At 46.6% G+C, this 24,241-nt stretch overlaps 1 protein-coding gene across 1 annotated transcript; it reads left to right on the top strand.

Annotated features, from left to right (window-relative positions):
* The first annotated feature begins 11,470 nt into the window (after positions 1–11,470).
* Positions 11,471–23,643, top strand: LOC129342854 (phospholipase A2 inhibitor gamma subunit A1-like). The gene is made up of 5 exons (XM_054998799.1): positions 11,471–11,560; positions 13,202–13,315; positions 15,051–15,209; positions 19,228–19,383; positions 23,294–23,643. Exons 1-5 carry the CDS (start codon positions 11,512–11,514, stop codon positions 23,449–23,451), a joined length of 636 nt encoding a protein of 211 aa, XP_054854774.1. The 5' UTR covers positions 11,471–11,511; the 3' UTR covers positions 23,452–23,643.
* The last annotated feature ends 598 nt before the right edge of the window (positions 23,644–24,241 follow it).

Raw genomic sequence — 24,241 nt, 5'->3', positions numbered from 1 at the left:
TGCGCTCCACTTGTTGTGACCAAGTGGAGCACAAGTGAACAGGGAGGAATACATGCGAGTCTGTTCACTTGCTGTTCAAGTGTCATTCGTCATTTGTAACTTGGCTCTGAGTCACAGCCTGTCCTAGATGAGCAGACAAGACTGTATCTTGGCCTGTAGAGTACTACTTCTGTTATGGTTGTGGTTCCTTATGCAACTTCACAAGCGTGCCACAGACACTGGTGCAAAATTTCTCATGCTTTCTTTGATAGTTTCCTACTGCAGTGCGGCCTAAACTTACAGAGGTTTGAGCAGACAGTTGATGCTACTCTACATTGGCTCAAGGGAGTCTGCATCTGTTGTGAGATGGCGGCGTCCTTCCTGCAGGGCCAGCTCCAGGTTTTGAGGAGCCCTGGGCCAGAGAGTGCTTGGTAGCCCCCTCTGCTGCCCACCACAAGGACCACACCGGCACTTCCCTTCCTTCCCCCACCCATGCACCCTGCACCTTCCTGTGTGTCCCCACCATGTCTCATCCCAACTTCTCTCACCACCCACTCGCACAGCCACCTGCACTTACTTTCCTCAACACCACTGGGGGTTTGCATGTGGTTGGAAGTGCTGTTGCTGCAATTGTCTCCAGCACTGTTTGCAACACTGGCACAGTCTTCCCTGGTGGCGCTGGGCAGCCAGGAGCACGGGAAGGGGCCCACTTGCGAACAAGCAGGTGGGGAAAGGAAGGGTCACAGGCAGGTGGCACAGGAGTGTGCAGGAAGGGGTTAATAGTAGTGGTCTCTGCCAGGGCCTCTGGGGCTGAGATGCCCCACTTCAGGCTGCAGGGATGCCACCCCTGGCTTCCTGCTAGGGTTGATGAATTTGGATTTCAAGACTACTGCTAGAAATCTGATAGGCTGGGGGTAAAGGCCGGGTGGAACTTGGCACAACCTGGCAGCCTCCATACTGTAGCCAGGGCCAGAGGGAAGCCTGGTAGGTTCTGACAGGAGCTGGGCAACGTCTTGTGGCTTTGGGTGGAGGATAAGAAACATCTGAAACATCTCCCTCCCCCACCCCACATCATTCTGCTTTTAGCCACTGTGGGCTGGCACAATACGAGCACCAGTCGCTGTTTCTTCCTTAAAGGAAGACCCAATGTGGCATTGTGGTTAGGGTGTCGGACTAGGGTCAGGAAGCCCCAGGTTCAAATCCTCGCTCTGCCATAGAAGTTCACTGGGTGACCTTGGACCAGTCATACTCCCTCAGCCTGACCTGCCTCACAGGGTTGTTTTGAGGATGAAACGGAGGAGTGGAGAATGATGTAAGCTGCTCTGAGTCCCCACTGGGCATAAAGTGAGGTATAAATAAAGTCCCCTCTCACCTGGTGCTTCCTCCCGCAAGGACAAATTATTGATGACCTTTTTGTCCAAGCCCTTTTGCAAGGAGTTCAGAGTAGCTTATATGTTTTGTCCTTTTTACTCCCGACAAGTAGCTTAGACTGGATCAAAGTCAACCAATAAGTTATATTTATGTATTTATGTATTTACTTCATTTATACCCCTCTTTTCCTTCCCAACATTCTTAGGGTGAAGCTACAAGTGACGAATGACACTTGAACGGCAAGTGCATTTCTCTCTGTTCACTTGCGCTTCACTCAATCCACTTGTCGTTCAAGTGTCATTCGTCACTTGTAGCTTGGCCCTTCGTCTTGGACCAAGACTCTTGGTCTCAGTCCAGGACTCTAAACCATCGCATCATACCAGCTATCTCAGCTAGGTTGGACAGAAAAATTTTTTCCCCCTCCCACATCTGTATTTTACCAGTAAAGGTGTGAGGAACCTTCCCCCTCTAGAAGTACTATTATCTCCCAACTTTTTCTCTACGATCACCTCAGCTCCGGTATCTGAATCACGAAGGGAGAAAAGTGCAACAAGATCTGGGGCACCGCCCTCCCAAGGCCACGCAACGGGATGGGGGGGGCTCCCAAATAGGGTTGCCAGCCTCCAGGTGGTGGCTGGAGATCTCCCGGAATTACAACAGATTTCCAAGCCACAGAGATCACTTCATCTGGAGAAAATGGCTGCTTGGGGGGGGGGGACTCTACGGAATTATACCCTGCTGAGATCCTTTCCCTCTCCAAACCCTGCTTTCTCCAGGCTTCACAGACCTTCAGGAATTTCCCAACTTGGAGTTGGAACCCAATTCCCAAATCAGTTTTCTAGAGCCTGTTGTATTTTTTTCCCACAACAGGCTTTGTTGCTATTAATAACATACTTTGTAAACATCTCTCAGTGGGCATTGAGTTGTCCTGAAGGTCAGTCTAGAAATATAATGTTATTATAAGACTCCCCACTATTCTTTTACTTGTAAGATACATATGAATAAATGGTTCCTTCCTCTCCACTTTGGCCTTAGTTCTGAGGTGATATTTGGCATTTAACGTAGCCAGCAACAGCTGGATGGGGTTGGGTTGGCAGCAGGGCTCATTTCGAGGGGGAACGCACAGGAACGCAGTTCTGGCAATTCTCCAGAGAGGTCACAAGACAGGTGGCCCCGCCCACCTGACACTCAGCCGTTTTGGGCCCGTTTCAGCCTGGATTGGGGCTGACACAGCCCAGATCAGGCCTCTGACGGGTGGTGGATCACTCTCCCACTCAGCAGCGGCTCGATCTTGACCATTTTGGGCCCCTTTTTGGCCATTTTCAGCCCCTTTTTGCCATTTTGGGCCCAATTTCGGCCCTGAATGGCCAGGATAGGGTCCAAAACAGCCAGGATAGGTGGTGTCAGAGGGTGTGGCATATGCAAATCACACTTCTAGTGATGGCAAGGGGCATGGCTTATGCTAATAAGATATGCTAATGAGTTCCTCCAGCTCTTTTTCTACGAAATGACCCCTGGTTGGCAGTGATTCTGGAGCCCCATCCTCACCTTTTGGTGGGGGAGGGGCAGAATCACTCAGACCAGCCGTGGCAGGAATAAGGGCAAAAGAAGCTGCCACAGGGAAGTGGTAAAGTGATGTCTCATCTGATGCATCTGGCGAAGAGAGCTGTGGTTCTCAAAAGCTTACGTTACAATAAAGATAGTTAGTCTTAAAGGTGCTACTGGACTCTTTACTCTTTTGCAACTACAGGCTAACACAGCTAACTTCTCTGGATTTAATCCTAAGAAAAGTAATTTAGGTAAATAAATATGAACGCTACAGCTTTCCTTCCCTGCATCTGGGTTTGTTTGGGGATTTTGGGGGGGAGAGTCAACAGTTCTAAACCCTGCATTCACCAGCCAGCCCTGTCCCATTTCTTTCATGTAGGCAATTTGAATTTCACCAAGGCTTCTGCTGGCTGTGCCACTGCTGGGACCTGTTCTAAAAAGTTTTTGTGTACATTGGTATACCAAGGATATAGTGGATATTTTGACCGAAGTGAAGTGTTATCCTGCAATCCCGGCTGGAAGTACCAGAACAGAGCTGTGATGGATCCGCCCGTCTTCTGTCTTCCACTAACAGCATCCCCACAAGACGGTCCCATTCTTTCCTGAGGACTAGCGTTGTGGTCAGATTTTATCCTCTGGGTATGGCACATTGCAGTCCCCCCCCCTTCCACCTTCTTATATTTAATAAAGTATTTCAAAAAAATAATTTAAAAGATGACTTAATCCTTTGTGTCTAATTTGTTTTACTGAAAATATTCATATCTGCCTAAGAGTTCTCCCCATGGACAGAGACAGGTAAAACGTAGATGCAGTAGAGAGAGATTATCCTCTTTACAACAAAACCCAAATTAGTTGCCATACCAGAAAATTTTCCTGTTCTTGAAAAAAAGCTCTTGGTCTTAAAAAAAAATTACCAACAAAACAAAAAGCTTTTTTCAAAAACAAAAATGTGTAGGCGGTGTTGTTATCAAGAGGGGAATTCTCCCCATTCGCTTTTTTAGACATAGCCATTCATTCCTCTTGTTCTCTCTATGTGTACTGTTCGGTGTAGTGGTTAAGAGCAGCAGGACTCTGGAGAACTGGGTTTGATTCCCCACTCCTCCCCCTGAAGCCAGCTGGGTGACCTTGGGTCAGTCGCAGCTCTCTCAGAGCTCTCTCAGCCTCAACAACCTCACAGAGTGATTGGCATGAGGGTAATAATAACATACTCTTAAACCTCTCTGTGGCATTAAGTAGTCCTAAAGGGCAGTATATAAATCGAATGTTATTATTATTGATGTATTGTCGAAGGCTTTCAAGGCCGGAGAACGATGGTTGTTGTGGGTTTTCCGGGCTGTATTGCCGTGGTCTTGGCATTGTAGTTCCTGACGTTTCGCCAGCAGCTGTGGCTGGCATCTTCAGAGGTGTAGCACCAAAAGACAGAGATCTCTCAGTGTCATTATTATTATTATTATTTTAGCTTTCATTTCTCTTTGACTTCTCTTTGAAAAGAAATCAATGCACCATTTTGTAACTTTAGCACTTGTAGCGGTTTTATGATATACACCACAGGGTGGTAATGTAATAGGAAAACAGGAACACTGGGGGAAATGCTGCCTGCCTCTGAGCATCTGCAGAATGAAATTCTGAAAATATGTGGAACGTTCCTTCCTGGCCTGCCTCTCTCCAAATTCTCTTTGATTAGAAACTGGCTTCAAATTCCTAAGTGTGTTGAAATCCAGGGAGAAATTGTATAAAGAGGATTTAAGGAAATGTCTCTTAACAACCCCAGTCTTGCGTGGGGTAAATCAAAGTTCCCGGTGGGACAGTGCCCCCACAGCATAGTTTCAGCACCTGCCAATCAATTTGGAAACCGTTGACAACACACAGTGAGACAACTGAGTTCCTGTAGCATCTCTTTAACCCAAAGAGCAAACACCTTCCTGGTTTTCCAGAATACTGCAAGATAAACTGTTGAGAAATCTCAGCAGACTTACAATATAAAGCAAAGGATGAGAGCCATCAGCAAGTTATAAGGAGGTGGGTGGAACTGGACAGTGATCTTTGGCTTGAGAACAGAATGGAACAAGCGTCTCTCTCTCTGAAACTCCCTACACAAGACATCTTATACAGGGACGCTCAACTGACTTACTTTCTGTGTGGTCTTATATTCAAATGTACTCTGTCTCTCTAGCAGTGCATGTATAGCCCCAATGGGAGGATAAATGCAAGATCTTTCACTTGAGCATCTCCGTATAAGATGTCTTGTATAGAGAGACTCTCTGTGAAATGTTTTTCAGTGGGCGGGCCTAACCACTGAAGTAAAGGAGCCCAGATGTGGCACACGTTACAGAAAAGCAAGATTTGGAGAGGAATACATGTGCTTGTTGATTGAGCAAAAAACAAAACGGCTTCCTGATAGAATCAGCAGCCCCGTTCCGCAGTCTGGATGTGGCAATATAATCCCATCATGCCCAGTCTAGTAGAACTAGCTGGGGCTAACAGGAAAGGGCTGGCAAAAAATTCAAGGATTTCCAGGAAGGTGTTATATTCATTGCCGACAATCAGTTCAGAGTTGCTGTGCAACATGAGGAGATTTCTGGGAAAACAGGCCATTGAACTCCCTTCTTGCATCTCACCAAACAAGCTCTTGTCACTTGTTGCCCACGGGCTCTCATTCAAGCACCACAACCTTTTGTCTGCTCAGGTTCTCTTGTCCTCTCGCCTCTCCATTTCTGCCAATGAATCCTGTGAATGGCTGTGGCTTCCCACCTGTGTGTAAAAGAAGCTTTTTGAGTGACAAACGCTGGGTTTTGTTGGAGATTGGATTGATTAGCCTGTGTAGTACTGGTGTGTTGCCATGTATATGAATGTGTTGAATAGGGTTAAGGGCATGGAAGAAATGTACAAATTAGATAAGGAGAATTCCATGCAGTGAATGTCAGAATCTACCTGAGAATCAGGCCTTCGGCCTTTGAATTCTCTGGGCTCAATCTCCACAGCCTGGCTGTAATATCTCAGGGCCCTCAGATAAGAAGAATGCCAGAATGAGGAATGGCTTAAAACAACTTGAACATGAAGGGAAATCTACACTGTAGTTCTAAGCAGAGTTAAATCCCTCTAAGCCCAATGACTCTACGTAGAATTGCACCTTAAAATGAGGGTCTCCCACATGGTGGCCGTGTTTTTATAAACTGGGAAGGGCTTTTACCCAGCAGGGCATCTGACTGGCAACTGGAAATCTGATAGGCTGTGCAGATTAAAAAATAAAAGTTTTGGCGGCAGTTGCAACCACATCACAAGGATCTTTGCTGCGTGTATGAAAGACAATATGTTCATTTTAAAAGGCATCCTATTTAACACAGCTCCTGCGTAAAATATTGAAGACTAGTTAGTCTCTCTACACGAGACACCTTGGTGCATGTTCATCAAGGGTAGGGAGACACAATATTAGCCAGGAAGCCAAGTTTAAAAATATAGAGCCAGCAGGGATCTTTCCTCAAAGGGTTAGTCAATTTCATCTTCATTTCATGAAGGCTCTGTCTATTTCAGTTCTCAACCAGAGGGCAGCGAGGAATGGAAATGGGCTGGAGCTGCCTTCCAGAGCCAGGCTTGGACCTGAGAGGTAATAATGGGCTGAAGTTTCCCTTCTGGCATTTCACGGCCCCCTCACACAGCTCCAGTGTACAGCAAAGCCTTTGCCCTGCCGCTGGCTCTGTCTTCTAAAACTACTCTTCCCGGCTAACATTGAATCTCCCAGCACATGTTCTTCACGTGTCAGAGGTCTCATGCAGAGAGACTCTCGCTGTAAGATCCAGATGCATGTGACGAAGAGAGCTGCAGTTCTCGAAAGCTTTTGCTACAATAAAGTTGGTTACTCTTAAAGGTGCTACTGAACTCTTTATTTCTCACTATTAGAGTTATATGAAAGCCCATTTCCTGATATTTTGCAGCTGTTATGGGGTTTTGCAGTGGCCGTTATGGAGTTGTGCCCAACAGCATGCGTCAGAACTCCAAAGGTGCCCACTGGATCAAAACATTTGGGGATCCTTAACTTAATAAAAGCTACTATACAACTGTTTCTGGAATTGGATATGGACAAACATGGATATCGGTAAATTCTTTTAAAATGTGGCTTACCTGGTCCTAGGGAAAAAGATTAGGTTAGGTACTGCACAATCCGCTTCAGTCTGTGCTTACGGTCCTGTGCTCAGTATGGAGAAATGGCGGCTGCTGGGACAAAGTCTGGAAAAGGATGCTTGCCAAAATTTCATGGAGTTCTGTTCCAACAGTGGGAAACATACTGTTGATTACAAGCCATTCCTGCCCCGCACTGAGCCAGTTTCCAGGTGATGCCAAGGGCTCCTCTAGTTTTGAAATTCCTCCAGTTGAGCCCCTTGGTCTGACATCCACTGCCTAAGTTCATTCATCTCTGATTTAAATTCCCCTCTGGCTCTTTCTCTCTTCTTTACTATGAAGGCATTCCTCTGCACTTGTCTCTTTTGGGGGCCTCCTTTCTTTGAGTTAGTTTAAAAAAGAGGATGTTAGAGACCCAGGTTCGAATCACCGCCCTGTTGTGAATAAGGTTGCCGGGTCCTCTTACCCTCCTGGCAAGAGAGGGGGACCCAGCGTTCACCTTTTCTGATGTCTTTGCATGAATGTGCTCCCTAGGCAGTGTCATGACATCACTTCCTGGACATGTGCAATTCTGGCATTTACAGTCTTGGGGAAGGGAAAAGCTGTTTGTAATCAGACGTATAGGTTGGACTTCAGGAAAGCAAATCTTAACAAACTTAAAGTTAAGCTGGGTAGAATCCCCTGGTCAGAAATACTTCAGGAGAAGGAGGTTCAAGAGAGGTGGGAGTTTCTTAAAAGCAAAATATTGAAAGTACAATCACCAATGATTCTTATGAGAAGGGGAAATGGGAGGATCCCAAAGAAGCAAAGATGGATGACAACATTTTCCATTAGCAAAAGGGAAGTATCCTGCTTCACTCTGCCACTGTATCCCACTGACTCCCCACAAAATACTCTTTCTTGGAGATCAGGAACCCTGAGGGATGGCATGAGGTGAGGCTGCAGCAAGGAAGGGGTCTTGGCAGAAATTACCAGTTTAGTCAGGAATCAACCCATTTTTTCAAGCCCCTCCCTCCTCAAGCAATTCATTTGAATTTCCTATCTGTCCACATCCGTACAATCTGATCGTTTCATGCCATGTCCAGAACGAGCATCCCTACTGAGTGTTGTCTCCAAGTTCTGAGGTCTGTTGCTATGGAGGCCCTCTTGGCATGGCAACTGGTCAGCCGGCAGCAGCTTGTGCTCCTCCCTGCCACTAGGAAGCTTTTACCCCCTGAGTCAGATTGGGCAAGTGGACAGGTGGTGTGAGGAAGAGGAGCAACACTAAGAAGGATCACGTGGATGGGTGATCTTGAGCCTCTGCTCAGGAAGTGTCAATGCTGGACACTCCATGAGGTGTTTATACCAGTGGATAGACAAGATGCACCTTGTAAAGAAAAAATGTTTAAGAGTATAGGAAGCCCTTTTGAGAGCTAGGTTGGAAGCTTCCTTGGCTGGAGAGGTTCCCTCCCCCCTTTTGGAGAGGCTTTTCACTTTTGCTAGCAGTAAGTTATGTATGCTCTGTCCTTGAGTCAAGATAAGCTGTTCTTACTAGCTAATTGGTAATTAACTTCACACCTGTAGTTTGGGGTCGTGTGCCAAGAGCTGCAGATCTTCCACACGTCCCTTTGTGTACTTGTCAGGTGATGTGGTCAGGTTGGGAGCGGGTGTGGTTAGGCCTGCCTCACTTTGGTTCCAGCTTGAACCAATATAAACCGGCTGTTAACCAACATGGAGAAGCTTATGTTGAGTGTCTACCTTAGACCTCTGCCTATGCTCTTTTGCTTTGTTTCTGGCTCTATTTGTTGAGAAGGACTGAAGCTCCATCTTTTGCCTTGCTGTTTTGTGGGACTTTTGCTTGCTACACCTGAGAAACCAACTTGCTTTGCCTCCTAAGAATTTACTGTGGTATGTAGAGCTTACTGCTGTAGGTTTTTGTTTGTTTGTACTCACTTTTTGTCTCGTGTGTGATAACCCTGCACCTGGAATTAATAAACCTTTATATTTTTATCTTGTGTGGGTTATTAAGACTCTGAAGCCTCACTGCTATAAAACCTTTGTTGAACTCACCCTATGTGTGCTTGAGATCCACCTACCAAACAACTATTCTTTTGCTGTGAACTCTGCCTGTAAGTTTATCCTTGCAAGGTAGACTTTGCTTTGGCTAAATTCCCTAATAGGCTCTGGAGCTTTGCTCCCTAACTCCTTAGCCTAGGGATAGACTGGGGAGCTGGTGGCAGCTTACTTGGTTTGCTATTTGCAACAGGACCTTCCAGGCAGCCTGTGTCCCTTCCCCTGAGCTGGGCTGGGCCCCAGGGGTCTGGAACTCCTTGACACACCTGACGGAGATTGCTGTGGTTCTCAAAAGGTTATGCTACAATACAGTTGGTTAGTCTTAAAGCTACCGGACCCTTTACTTTTTTACAACCGCAGACTAACATGGCTAACTCCTCTGGATCTATTCTAATCAATGCCATCCTCAAGGCTCCAGAAAATGAGAATAACATCATTTTTTTCTTTCTTTCACAAAAGATGTCATTCCTATAGCTTTCCAAAGCAGCACAATATCAAATGTGTTACTTTCCACTTCCACAGACAGGGCTAATCACTGATAAAATAAATTTCACCATCAAGCGACTGCAATGCATCAAAGACTATAAAGATTTTACAGTGTTGATAGGAGAGTTCAAATCCCTCCCTCCTGTGGAATCAACCATTCTTGGACAAGGAGGAAGAAGCTGAGGGCCAAGTGCTCGACACACGGAAGGTCTGGCACTCAGGACTTCCGGGCTACCTTCTCTGTAGTGGGTGGAGGTGCGGGGCACAAGTGGGGATGGGGAAGAAGACTTTGGGGTTTGGAGGCTGGAGCTAAGGGCAAGGGGAGGGCCAGTTTGGTGTAGTGGTTAAGAGCAGCAGGACTCAGTTCTGGAGAACCGGGTTTGATTCCCCACTCTTCTGCTTGAAGCCAGCTGGGTGACCTTGGATCAGTCTCGGTTCTCTCAGAGCTCTGTTAGCCCCACTCACCTCACAGGCTGTCTGTTGTGAAGAGAGAAAAGGAAGATGATTGTAAACTGCTCTGAGAATCCCTCGGTGGTGAAGGGCAGGGTATAAAACCAGCTCTTCTTCTTCTGATATGCAGGATAAATTTTCAATGAATCAGAATAAATTAACATGAAGAATATAACATATTCCACGTGCATGTTTCTAAAAGGAATCATGTGTCAGGGGCCACAATACGGAGGTTGCTAATGGAAAAAATAAGAATTTGAGTATTTTTATATGCCATTCCGAGCTTCATGCAAGTAGGGGAAATACACCCGGAGATGGCTGTTTTGTTTCATTAAAGTAGCTTCCGGTAAGGTGAACAAGGAAACATGACAGCAACAGGCAAAATCAGGATGGAAAGATTAATAATTTATTAGCACTATCGTCACTTAGAAAATGAAAAAAGTGAACATGAGGCAGGATTTTTTTTTAATGTCGGTGTACTGACTGGAGTGCTCTACTGCTTGTATGCTGCCCTCCTGCTGCCCTGCTACCACTTTGCCAATTTCCCTCTATAGTGTGCACCCACCAACACTAATCGTATTTGGGGTCATTGTTGTGGATGTGTAGCATATTAGGGGGAAAACTTGGTGGATTGATGATTTAGAGGGAGGGGGCTAATGGTTGATGTGTTTTTTAATTAAGAGCAAAATACAGTTGCCCAAACATCGTTTCTCTACTGTCCCAAAAAGAACAGTGTATGCTTGTGCAGGCAGTACTTAACTTGATGGCTTCCCCAAGAATTATTTGGGGTTCATAAACACCAAACTTTATTGTTGTGTGTGGTCAAATTGAGTGGATTCACAGTTTAGAGGGAGGCCCACAGTCTGTGCAGTTTTGGTACAGTTAAGTGCAAAACCAGCTGCCCGAAAGGGTCTCACAGGTTGCTTTGCAAAGAACAGCGTTGAAATCTATGATAAAAAAATGGATTTAAGCAAAACTGGAAATGTCTCCTTCCTCCAGAAAACACCAATAATGGTAACCATAGTTTTTAAAACCTGGATTTGACACTGAAATGGAAAATTTTCTCAGTCTACACAGAAAAGCTACTTCACAGCTGTTCTTTTTGGATTTTGCTGTCGATCAGAATGAGGGGATATAATTCTAGGCATATGTAATTTACTCGGCCTTTGGGAAAGCGAAATTTACACAACACAAACTGCTTCAGTCTGCTTTTGTCTTGTCCTGTGTTTAGTTTGGGGAAGCAGCAGCTAGGGCAGAGTCTGGAAAGGATGCTTGCCAAAAATTTATGAGGTGCTAGAAGAAGATTACATTTTCTTCCAAGAGTGGCAAAATGTACCATCATGATTACAAGCCGTTCCCGTATCCCACTGAGCCAGTATCCAGGTGTTTCTTGGAGCTCCTTTCTCTGGCTTATAAAGACCTCCAGGTGAGCCCTTTGGTCCAACATTTGCTGCCTTGGTTCGTTCCCTCTGCTCGAAGTCCTCCTTGGCTCTTCCTCTCATCTTTACTATGAAGGCAGTCCTCAGCGCATGTCTCCTTTTTGGCCTCTTTTCTCCAGGTGAGTTTAAAAACCAGAACATCTCAGTAACTGATAAGATTCACATTGATACGAGGAGGAGAAAATAGGGGAATGTTTTTCAATATTTATATGGAACTGGGTAGTTTCAGGTGGGTGGTTGTCTTGGTGTGTAGTGGAGGAGCAATATTTGAGTTCAACAATACCTTAAAGACAAACAATATTTTCCAGAGTTTTACTCCAAGCTCACTTCATCAGATGGATGGAACTGTAGACAGATAACTAATAGGTGCAGTCCCTTTCTCACACCAAGGTTCCTTTCACACAAAATGTTTTCCAGGTTGCAGACATCCAATGCACACATTTTTTCATGTTTCCACATTACATCATCCTCTGTTGCGCTCAGACTAATTAGTAGTTCAGTTCATTCCATCCACCAAAACCTCTGCTTTATTTTAAACCATTTTAAAAATGGCGTTTCCAGGATATGAACTGGCGCAGATTCTAGAGTCCCAGCGGGAAACAGCTCCATCGTAGGACTTGGGTTAAGCTCTAGTCAACTACTCTTTGCATTGTTGAAGACTGAAAGGCACCAGTCCCTTGCAGCACTTGCATAAATAAGCATAAGAGCAGAGAATCACCACAGCTCAGTCTTCAGGCAGGGAGAATGGGGAAGAGATCATCTGGAGGTGCCTCTTTGTGTACACGGTTTTTTTAAAGAACAGGTTTTAAAATTTTCTTACATTATTCCGATGCAGTGTTACCCATTCTCATGGAATTTTTTTTAACAAAAGATAATCATCCACACACCAGCCTACCCTCTAGACATGGGGTAGGGAATCGTCTGGAAGTGGATCTGCACCTATGTGGAATGATTCTTTAATACCTTTTAAAAAAGGTATTGCATTATAATTCAGCAATGCTACACATAAAAGAGCCCCGTGGCACAAAGTGGTAAGCTGTGGTACTGCAGCCCAAGCTCTGGTCACAACCTGAGTTCAATCCTAGAGGGAGCTGGGTTCAGGTAGCCGGCTCAAGGTTGACTCAGCCTTCCATCCTTCCAAGGTCGGTAAAATGAATACCCAGTTTCCTGGGGGTAAAGTTTAGATGACTGGGGAAGGCAATGGCAAACCACCCTGTAAAAAGTCTGCCAAGAAAATGTCATAGTGCGACGTCCCCCCATGGGTAATGACTCGGTGATTGCACAGGGGACTGATTACCTTTACCTTTAATGTTACCCATGCTCCTCAAAATAACAAAAAAATGAAACTCGGAGGGCAGAGAATCCTGAGGTTAACATGAGAATACAGTGCCTATGTGGGGGGGGGAGGGGAGGGCTTCGATATACAACAGAAAGGAAAGGGAAACCATGGGTAACAAAGGAGAGAAAGCCGATTTCCCTGTTTCCTCTAGAATCTCAGCTGCAAGGGCGATTGCAAACGTGATCACATTATCATGACGACCATCACGGAAAACCACCTTGAAGCAGCCCCAAAATACCTTTTATTCCCACCACACACACACACCTGAGCCCAGGAAAATTCCAATTTCCACACAGCAAAAAAATGAACCATTGGAGTCTCTTAACTGGAAATGTTCATGTTACTTGTCAAGTATAGTGTGAGGCGCACAGAGAGCAGTGAGGTTTTGCAACCAATATCACCATCTCTCTCCTGTCTGCAGTGGCACTGCTGCAATGCTATTTCTGTCCGGGAGGGTTGTGTGATACACCAGAAATTGTGAACTGCACTGATGACCAAGATGCCTGTGTTTCAGCTGTATCTAATGTCAAAATAGGTAAGTGAGAAGAAATTCCTCAAAGGGCATGTTCATCAAGTAGATCTATCAGCATAAAAAGGTATGTTGTTAACATAAATGAGAGCTAAGCTACAAGTGACACCTGACACAGGTTGGACACTTGTCAGCTTCCCTCAAGTTTTGATGGGAAATGTAGGCACATCCTGGTCTTGCAGCTGTAATGGAGAACAAAGCTGTAAAAGCAGGATGCCTACATTTCCCATCAAAACTTGAGGGAAGCTGACAAGTGTCCAACCTGTGTAAGGCGTCACTTGTAGCTTGGCCCTGAGGCACTGCAGAATTTGATCTCACCTCACGTTAATTCCATCTGCCGCTTCAGTTGCAGAGCTTTAGCTCCCCTAACCGCAGGATGCACAGTTCTTGGGCCAGGTCCAACTCTGCCATAAGGACTGTCAGACATGCGCCTGCCATTTCCCCACTTGGGACTCAATTCCCTAATGTACGAGGGCTCATTTGGGATCCAGGCTATGGCACAGGGGGAGAGCTTGCTTACGCCCTTTTACAACAGTATTTACCTGAACCTGATTGACTTTGAAGGAGCCATATTTGCCCCACCAATGAAACCTTTGTGTACCCCCCCCAAAAAAATCAGTTGGGGCATCAATAAGGAAAAAAGAGCCCTGAAGACATTTCAGGTCAGGAAAATGGCATGGGAGAGAAAGCTGAAGCCCCCTTTCTTGCACACCAAGGCCCCAGTCTGAGGGCCAAGCTACACATGACAAAAGACACTTGCCTGGCAAGTGGATTGAGTGGAGGGCAAGTGAACAGGGAAAAATACACTTGCCATTCAAGTGTCATTCGTCATGTGTAGCTTGGCCCTGAATCAGGCCTGCACTGAACCACCCCTAAGTACCACCCTCTAATGTATGAATCTGTCTTAAGTTCATGATCTGTCCTCCACAAGAGAATCCTTAGATTCCTGGGGAAATGTGAATTAATTTAGAAAGGACAACTCACCCCATATCACAACTAGAGTTGGGCACGAACCCGAGGGAAATGGCCATTTAAACTTTTCCTGCCACTTGCAAGAGGCAGGTCCCTTTAAACTATCAGCTGGCAGGCGGCGGCGGGGGGGATCTCCCCCTCGCTGATCTCCCCTACCGGAAAGGGGCATTTAAACCCCACAAACCACAAACTGGTTCATAACTGGGGGAGGAAAGTAATAGAATTTAAAACAACAACTTTAAACCCAACAACAGTGATTTCTCCTACCGGTCGCACAGGAAGTGGAAGGGAATTGTGTGTGTCTCGCCTCACTTCCTCCTTCCTCTGTGGTGGTGCACACACAACCAGCCACTCTTTCCACCTAAAGCCTGAGGAAAGGTGAGAATTGATACCAGCCAGGGAGGGGGAAATGGATGTACTAAAAGGAATGACAGGATAGCCCAATGGAAATAATGGAAGAGGCTTGAAGGCCCACTGGAGAGAATGGGAGCCAGGAATGCCAATTTACTTGCATGGGCTCCACTGAAATGCATTGCAACACAAAAAAAGAGCAAGATCTATTTTCACAATTCAGAGATCAATATGCTCAAAGATACTAACAATACTGCATCCAACATTTTTATGATTGTTGTCTAAAAGCAAAAACTTTAAGTACTATAATCCATATTCTCAAAATTCGGGCATAGAAAGGTAAATAAACAGAGATGATTACCTTGAAATGTTGCTGGTCTAAGAAACTAGAAAGGATATCTGCTATTCCTTTTCACAGCCGAATCATTCCCAGGATCCCTCATTCATTTCAAGCGTTGTGGTAAAAGTGAACATTGCTTGGACAAGCGATTCAGCATGCATACAGGAGAGGGTGGGAGCTTTCGTTCCCGTCGTGAGTGTTGCAGCAGTGACGGGTGCAATGGACCCCTTCTCACTTGTAAGTAGCAAGCTTTTTCTTCAAAATCTTACTATATAATTGAGTAAGCGTGTTTCAGACAACTCACTTTATACCCTGGTGCACCACCAGAGGACGCTGCCACAGAAGATAGCCCAGGTAACTCACCATATCACTTCAGAAACATGCTGTGGTGGGAAGTCCAGGCAGGGAAAAGGAGCAGAGCAGGTAACAATACCCTCCCAGCGCCTTAACCCGGCTGGTATTAGGTGCGGAGCACGTAGCAATGCCCACCCCCCACATTAACCCAGCTGATATTAGGAGGGGAGAAGGGGGAAATGCCCTCCCCCCTTCAGCCTGCTGGTATTAGGAGTGGAACAGGTAGCAATGCCCATCACTACCTTAACCCAGCTGGTATTATTACCAGAGCAGGTGGCAATGCCCACTCCCCCTTAAGCCAGCTGGTATTAGGAGTGGAGCAGATGGCAATGCCCACCCCTGCCTTAACCCAGCTAATATTAGGAGTGGAGAAGGTGGCAATGCCACCCCTCCACTTTAACCCATCTGATATTAGGAGCAAAGCAGGTGGCAATGCCCTCTCCCCTTTCAGCCAGCTGGAATCAGGAGCAGAGCAGGTAGATATGCCCACTCTCTGCCTTAACCCAGCTGGTATTAGGAGCAGAGCAGGTGGCAATGTACACCTGCACCTTAACCCAGCTGGTATGAGGAGTGGAGCAGGTGGCAATGCCCGCCCCCCTTCAGCTAGCTGGTATAGGAGGGAGAAGTGACAATTCCTACCCCCTGTCTTAACCCAGCTGGTATTAGTATTGGAGCAGGTAGCAATGCCCATCCCCAACCTTAACACAGCAGATATTAAGAGTGTAAAAGTGGGCAATGCTCACCTCTGCCTTAACCCAGCTGGTATTAGGAGCAGAGGACGTGGCAATCACCACCCCCAACTTAACCCAGGTGGTATTAGGAGTGGAGCAGGTGGCAATGCCCGCCCCTTTCAGACAGCTGGGATCAGGAGTGGACCAGGTGGTAATGGCCACCCCTGTCTTAACCCAGCTGGTATTAGGAACGGAGCTGGTGGCAATTCCCACCCGTGCTTTATCACAACTGGCAATGCCCACATTCACCTTAACCCAGGTGGTATTAGGAATAGAGCAGGTGGCAATGCCCACCCCCTTAAACCAGCTGGGATCAGGAGCAGAGAAGGTGGCAATGCCCACCCAGGCCTTAACCCAGCTGGTATTAGGAGCAGAGCAGGTGGCAATGCTCATCCCCACCTTAACCCAGGTGGCATTAGGAGCAGTACAAGTGGCAATGCCTGCACTGGCCTTAACCCAGCTGGTATTAGGAGCGGAGCAGGTGGCAATGCCCATCCCCCTTCATTCAGCTGGGATCAGGAGCGGAGCAGCAGTGCCTGCCCCCCTTCACGCAGCCATAATCAGTTGTAGAGCAGAAGGCAATGCCCGTTTTCCCTTCACCTGGCTGGGATCAGGAGTGGAGCAGGTGGCAATGCCTGCCCCCCTTTACCTGGGCTGTATCAGACGTGCAGCAGGTAGCAAAGCCCACCACCCCTTCATGTTGCTGAGATCAGGTGTGGAGTATGTGCCAGTGCCCACTCCCTTCCTTCACCGGCTGGAATCAGTGACAGAGGAGGAAGGAATGCCTGCCTGTCCGCTCTTCCCTTTCTAGAGCCCATTGTATTTTTTCCCACAACGGGCTTTGTTTCTAGTTTTCTATATCTATGGAAAAGGTTCCCTTTATATGAAATGGTTGCAGTTCATTCTTACAGGGAAAACGAAAGCCTCCATTTGAAGACACATTTGTTACCGGACAGGAAAGTCCTTCACTCTTGACAGTGGTTGAGACTGCCTCCGCTTACATCTGCTAGTCCTAAAACAAAAAATGTCTACTTTATTTCTGAAATGATATGGTAGAGCTATCTAGAACACTTAAGGGAAGCAAATGTTACCCTTCTTTCCAACAGTTAATCTCACAACAACACTGTGAGGTTGTTTAGGCTGAAAAAGTGTTACTAGAAGAGGGGTCTGTATTCTTTTTTAGCCTTTGGGCGCCTTTCCAATTCTGGTACAGGGTGGTGGGAATCACCACAAAATGTTTGCCATAACAGGCAAAGGTATGCATCCACAGGATGCCTAAGAGCAGAGGAGAAGAGGCTTACTTTAAAAATACACTGAGACAGAGGCAAGAGAGAATAAAACAAACACTGTTGTTGCTGCTACAGCTGAGATAATGCTATTTTAATTCCCACTGCTCATTTATTTTATGTATTTATTTAAAACATTTTATGCTCCCTTTCCACCCAAATAGGATCCCCCAAGTGGTGATAATGAAAACATTAGAATATTTGAAATTAAAAGAGCCTTTAATATAATATATAAAATAGTTCAATAAAAGCTTATCTTACTACGTAATTGAGAAAGCGTGTTCGAGACGACACACTTTTTATTCTGGTACATCTCTGCAGAAGCACCAGAATAAAAAGTGCATCTGGGACCATGAGGCCTCCGGAGGGGGCAAAACACCACTGCAAAACAGCCCGGCGAGGCCACCCGCCCCTCTGAAGGGAGCCGCTCTTGCAGGATGGCCAAGAGAACCCACCTGCCCTTTCAGAAGGCACCACTGCGGCAAAATGGCAGGGCGAGCCTGCCCACTCCTCCAGAGGGAGCCACAGCAACAGGACAGCCGGGCGAGCCCACCTACCCCTCTGGAAAATGCCGCCACGAGGGTGGGTCATCCACCCCACAGCACAACCTGACAGCGCCCCCCATACGCCCTTCTGTGCCCTCCTGCAGCCTCCCCTGAAACCATGGCAATAGCCATGGGGCCAGCTGGGCAGCTGCAACCGCAGGTGGCTCTTTTGCTTTCAGTGCCATGGGGAGGTCTGCTCCCTCCTGCTGCTGCAACCACGCTCCTCGGGGCTCCCGCAGGCAGGCGAGACGGGATGTCCTTCCAACCTGGCTGGGATTGGGGTGAAGCCACCTTGCTGCAGGACAAGCAGGCTCTTTACTGCCAGGGAAGTCCCGCCCACCTTCCAAATGAAAACTTACTCAGTGTTAACCAACGTGAGATTTTTACATTTTGTGTTGAGGAGGAACAAAGTTACTTTGCAACTAGGCCCCCAAAGAAAAGCAATTTTGAAAATTGATCCTTCTTCAAAGACTTGGGACACCATGGATCTATTCTCCCCCTCCAATTTCTCACAAGGAACTTGAGCTGTCATACATAGCTCTCAGCATGACTTCACAATAGCCCTGCCCTCCCTCCACCCAGATCGGGGCACTGGGGAAGGGGCAATGCCAGGTCTGGCCACCCTGCCCTCCCCCCAACCACATTGGGGGCATGGGGGAGGCGGCAATGCCTGGCCGGCTTGCCATGCCCTTTCTAAAGCCCGTTGTATATTTTTCCCACAATGGGATTTGTTGCTAATAAACACAGAGCCAAACTACAAGTGACACCGGACACAAGTTGCCAGTTGTCAGCTTCCCTCAAGTTTTGATGGGAAATGTAGGCATCCTGGTCTTGCAGCTTGGCTCTCCGACTGCTGTCCAATGGACTTTTCAACTGTCACTTGTCCAACATTCCGCCAAGTTGCCTACATATCCCATCAAAACTTGAGGGAAGCTGACAAGTGTCCAACTAGAGACAGGCGTCACTTGTAGTTTGGCTCTCAGTGCCAAATCTTCAGTGCCAAATCTAAAGGCATGCTGGGCAAGAGCCCCCCTTGGTACCACGCACTTTCTATAAACACTTAGCAGGTTCCATGGTGCCCACGGGAGCCTTGTTGGGGACTCCTATGCTAGATCCTCCATGACTATGTGGGATTTTAAACCTGGATCTCCCAAGTCTTAGTTCATCACTCAGACTTCTATAGTACTTTGGATTACTGAAACCGTCCTGCTTTGGTTTAAACCTCTCTTTTGGTTCGTTCCTTTTAATACTTCTGTTCATTTTGATTTGTAAATGAAATTTCTTAAAACCCAAAGAAAAAGTGGGATGGAAACTGCACTGACTGGGTTCATTTTTGTAGTGTCAGAGCCTGTGGAAGATCTCCCAAATGGGATACTATGCCCCTCCTGCTTTTCCTTCGATTTCACTGATTCCGATGAGTGCTCGGGAGTGGAAAACATGGTCTGTACTGGTGAGGAGACGAGATGCGTTGAGGGAACCATGGAGTTGAAAACAAGTGAGCAGTGTTGCTTTCTGTATTCCCAGAGTTGCTTGGCGCGTATGTATGTATGTATGTATGTATGTATGTATGTATGTATGTATTTATTTATTTATTTATTTATTTATTTATTACTTTTGACTTTTATTCTGCACGAGCAGGCCCAGGGCAGATTATATTAGGTAAAAAAAAATTATAATAAAAACTTACATCTTAAAACAATTTAAAATCAACAGGCAGCATAGCAAAACAATACAAATTTAAAAATATACAAGATAGCAGCAATCAGCTAATTGGCGGAAATCAAATACCACTTTAAAAAAGCTGGATGGTGGATGCCTTCTGATATGGAGGGATACATATTCAGGCTGGTGGGGGCCTAGCCTAGCTCCAACCAAACACCGGACAAACATCTCTATCTTACAGGCCTGGCGGAAGAACACTAAATCCTGCCGTGCCCTGGTCTCACTAGACAGAGAGTTCCACCAGGTTGGAGCCAGGACTGAAAAGGCCCTGACTTTGGTGGAGGCTATACGGGCCTCCCAGGGACTACCACTAGATACTCTGATTCTAGTCCACATAGGGCTTTATAGGTTAATACTAAAACCTTGGATCTGATTTGGTACTCCACTGGCGGCCAATGCAGGTGGCGCAATACCGGTATTATATGTGTACTAATTGGCGCTCCAGTGATGAAATGCACTGCTGCACTACACCAGTTTGGTTAAGAGTGCGGGACTCTAATCTGGAGAACTGAGTTTGATTCCCCACTCCTCCTCTTGAAGCCAGCAGGGAGACCTTGGGCTAATCACAGTTCTCTGGAGCTCTCTGAGCCCCACCACCTCACAGGGTATTTATTGTTGTGGGACTAATAATGACATATTTTGTAAACCGCTCTGAGTGGGCATTAAGTTGTCCTGAAGGGTGGTATATAAATTGAATGTGGTGATGATGATGATGATGATGATGATGATGATGATGATGATGATGATGATGATGATGACGACGACGACGATGACAATGCATTTTGGACCAGCTGCAATCTCTGGATCAGACTCAAAGGGAGCCCCACGTAGAGTGTGTTACAGTAATCCAGCCTAGAGGTGGATCACTGGATCACTGCAGTTAAATTGCAGGTTGAAAGGTAAGGGACAACTGCCCAGTCTGTCAAAGATGAAGAAAAGAAGACCTGGCAACTGCTGTGACCTGAGCCTCCATTTTCAAAGGAGGCATCTAGGATCACCCCCAAACTCCTGACCCTCAGAACTGGCATAAGTAATGCCCCATTGAGGGTCAGAAGCCAGAGTCCCGAAGCTAGGTATTCATGAGTCGTGACTCAAGTACAGGACCTCCATCTTTGTAGGATTTAATTTCAGCCCACTCTGCTTCAACCACCCAGTCACAGCTTCAAAGGCATGCTCCAGGACATCTGGGGCTGAGCCAAGCCAGCTGGCCATCAGTAGATACAGTTGGGTGTCATCCACATATTGGTGACACCCTAGTCTGAAGCTTCACACCAGCTGGGCAAGGGAGCACATATCCATTTTAAACAATAGTGGGGACAGTATTGCCCCCTGCGGGACACCGCACACCAGCAGGTGGTGGGATGAAAACTCCTCCCCAACCATGGAGAAAAGAGATAAGCCATTGTGAGGCCGTCTCTTGTATCCCCACATCGGCGAGGTGGTGGGTCAGAAGATCATAATCGACCATATTGAATGCTGCTGAAAGATCTAATAATATCAGCAGTGCCAATCCACCTCGATCCAGATGCCTGCGAAGATCATCTGTGAGGGAGACCAGCAGTGTCTCCGTCCCATGTCCCAGGCGGAAACCGGTCTGGAAGGGATCTAGGGCTGAAGCATTCTTCAGCAATCCTTGCAGCTTTTCCTCCACTGCCCACTCAATCACCTTACCCGGGAATGGGAGGTTCTAAACTGGGCGGTAACTGACTGGGTCAGTGGGGTCCAATGATGGTTTCTTTAGGAAAGGTGTCAGCACGGCCTCCTCTAGTGCCCTGGGAAAAACCCCAGCGCCCAAGGACAAGTTGAAAATAGCCTCCAAATAATCCCACAGTCCATCAGCACCAGCCTTTACCAGCCACAATGGACATGAGTCCAGGTTTTTGACTGAGAAACAGAATGGTTAATAATAACATAATAAGAAAAGCATTTGATATATATACAACCCTTCAGAACAACTTAAAGCCCACTCAGAGTGGTTTACACAGTATGTTGTTATATCCTCACGATCATCACCCTGTGAGGTAGGAGGGACTGAGAGGGCTCTGAGAGAGCTGGGACTGACCCAAGGTCACCCAGCTGGCTTCAAGCGGAAGAGTGGAAAATCAAACCTGGTTCTCCAGATTAGAGTCCCGCCATGCACTACACCAAACTAGCTCTCAGTATAGACTTTACCTTTTGTGTATGACAATGTAAGTCAATTGGGTTGCGCTCCTCTTGGAGGGCTACTGTAGGCTGTGGTGAAGCTCTCCATGGTCTTCAATTAAAGCTTTTAAAATCACTGACAACTGTGAGCTTGAAGTAAAGTCCATAAAACAATAGCTGTCTCGGTCCTTCTGAATATGGTAGGGACTGAATCTAGGACCTTCTGCCAGCAAAGCAGGTGCTGTATCAATGACCCATGGCCTCACCTTCAAAGAAACAGAAGACTAAATTCTCCATTAACAAAACCAAACTCCTCTGCCATTGTGTCCCACAAACCACCAAAAAACACTTGCTTATTACCAGCTTCCAATCCTTCTTCACTTGGAGCCTTAGGGCCAAGCTACACATGACGAATGACACTTGAACAGCAAGTGGATTGAGTGGAGGGCAAGTGAACAGGGAGAAATACACTTGCCATTCAAGTGTCATTCGTCATGTGTAGCTTGGCCGTCTGATAACATCTCGTAATGCCTGGTTCACAAACTCATCGGGATTTGGCAAGGGCAAGAGGCAGTGAGCAAAGATTACAGTGGACTCATTCCCCCATCCCCACCATGTGCCGAGCACTTCACACATCTAAAGGCCTCCCCGTACAGCTGCCTGCTTATCCAAGCCCATGTACGGGGTGAGCTCACATATGTGTGCCCCAGAACCCCAGCCCAGCCCGCCTTCCTCCCATTCTGTGCTCTGCTTTCCCCACTCAGGCCAGGCCAGGTAGGCACTGGGCTCTCCACTGCCATGAAGCCGGGCGGGCAGAAGATGCTTCACCACACTGCCACTGAATGTCTTTTAGAAAAAACAATGGCAAAAGAAGTGTTAGGGGAGCTGACGATGGTGGGTGTGGTTAAATCTGCTCCAGCCAATCAACTTACGATAGGAAAGAGTGTGGGGATTGAGAGAGGCAAACCGTTCACACATACATATACTGGGCCAAGTGTGAATTGGCAGCCGAGGCACACAAAAAATTGCCATATTTCCACAGCCAGATACCATGGGGAAAACCTAACATAGCCCAGAGCTGTGTCACATGACTAGCTTGGAAGTGTAAAAGGCAGACAAAGATGGTATGAGAAACAGGTAATGAAAGCGCTGGAAAGACCGAGTGTGAAAGGGACCTTGGCTGCAGCTCTTAAGGGTCAAATTCCATAATGCGTGCAGACAGGCTATGGTAGACCTGGCAACCCTATCCTTGCCTGATTTTTGGAAATTAATCCATTCTTGAATTCCGATTGACACCTGATTTCCCCTTGGGAGCATTGCCTCTCTAGGGGCTGGGGCCTTGATGAAACTCTTACAAAAGATGCAAAAGGTAGGAAATTCATTGGAGGCCTGGAAGTATAGGACTGAACCATTAAGGAAGAGAAGAATCCCCATCTGGTGGGAAATTTTTGACTTTAGGGCCTGTTATTCTAATCGATGCCACCCTCAAGGCCTTTGAAACCAAATTAGACTAATCTTACTGTTTTTTTTTTCTTTCACAGAACATCTAGATGATGCAATGTATATATATTTCCAAGGTTGTGGAACACCAAGCATGTGCACTATTAAGTTTTCAGTGGCACCTATCTCCTCTAATGAAACGAAATACACCATGAAACGGCTTCGGTGCAAAAACGGCACTGAAGTTGTGACAGTGTAAATGGGAGAGTCCAAATCCCTCCCTTCTTTGGAGCCCACCATTCTCGGGGACCAAGTGATTTGCACATGGGAAGGCTGACATTCAGGATCTCTGTAGTGGGTGGAGGTGCAGGGCACAAGTGGGGAGGGAGAGAAGACCTTGGGGTCTAGAGGCTGAAGCTTATGTGCAGAATATATTTCCACTGAATCACAATCAAAATGATCCCAATAAATTGGCCTGTCAAATACTGCGTGTTCCGTGTGTGTGTTTCTTAGATGATTCACGTGTCAGGGGACAGAAGAGGGGGATGCAGATAGAAGAAATGGGAATCTGAGTATTATTGTACACCCAGTCCGGCCTCATGCAAATGGGAGATTAGTGACCAAGGCAACGAATTGAGCCACTCTCTGTGATGCTACAGCAGAAGATCCCATACCAACTCGAAGTAGACATCCAAGAGACTATTGCGGGGACCAAGAAGATGGAATAAAATAGGATTCCGGGGGGGGGAAATCATGGACGGCAGAATCCTTTGCTATATTTCTCTTTGGGGTACATTTTTATCCTGCCATTATTCCATGGACATCACAGCCCGCTCCTCCATTTAATGCTCACAACAACAACCCTGTGAGGCAGGACAGGAGAGAATGACTGGCACAAGATCCCCCAGCCCTCTGTAATGCCCTCAGAGAAGACGACTCCCAGGATGAGGAATGGCCTTAAAAAACTTTATTAAGAAGAGCCATTCAGAGTGCAGTTCTAAGCAAAGTTTCATGCACCTGACCCCATTGACTCTGCTTAGCGTTGCAGT

This window comes from Eublepharis macularius, chromosome 15 (genome assembly GCF_028583425.1).
Source record: "Eublepharis macularius isolate TG4126 chromosome 15, MPM_Emac_v1.0, whole genome shotgun sequence".
Lineage (NCBI taxonomy): Eukaryota > Metazoa > Chordata > Lepidosauria > Squamata > Eublepharidae > Eublepharis > Eublepharis macularius.
This window is presented reverse-complemented; position numbering and strand designations above follow the sequence as displayed.

Excerpts from the sequence above, each read along its gene's own strand:
- LOC129342854 (XM_054998799.1), top strand. The coding sequence starts at position 11,512 with ATGAAGGCAGTCCTCAGCGCATGTCTCCTTTTTGGCCTCTTTTCTCCA. Across the intron at positions 11,561-13,201 it reads TTTTGGCCTCTTTTCTCCAG|TGGCACTGCTGCAATGCTAT; the intron begins GTGAGTTTAAAA and ends TCCTGTCTGCAG. Across the intron at positions 13,316-15,050 it reads TGTATCTAATGTCAAAATAG|CCGAATCATTCCCAGGATCC; the intron begins GTAAGTGAGAAG and ends TCCTTTTCACAG.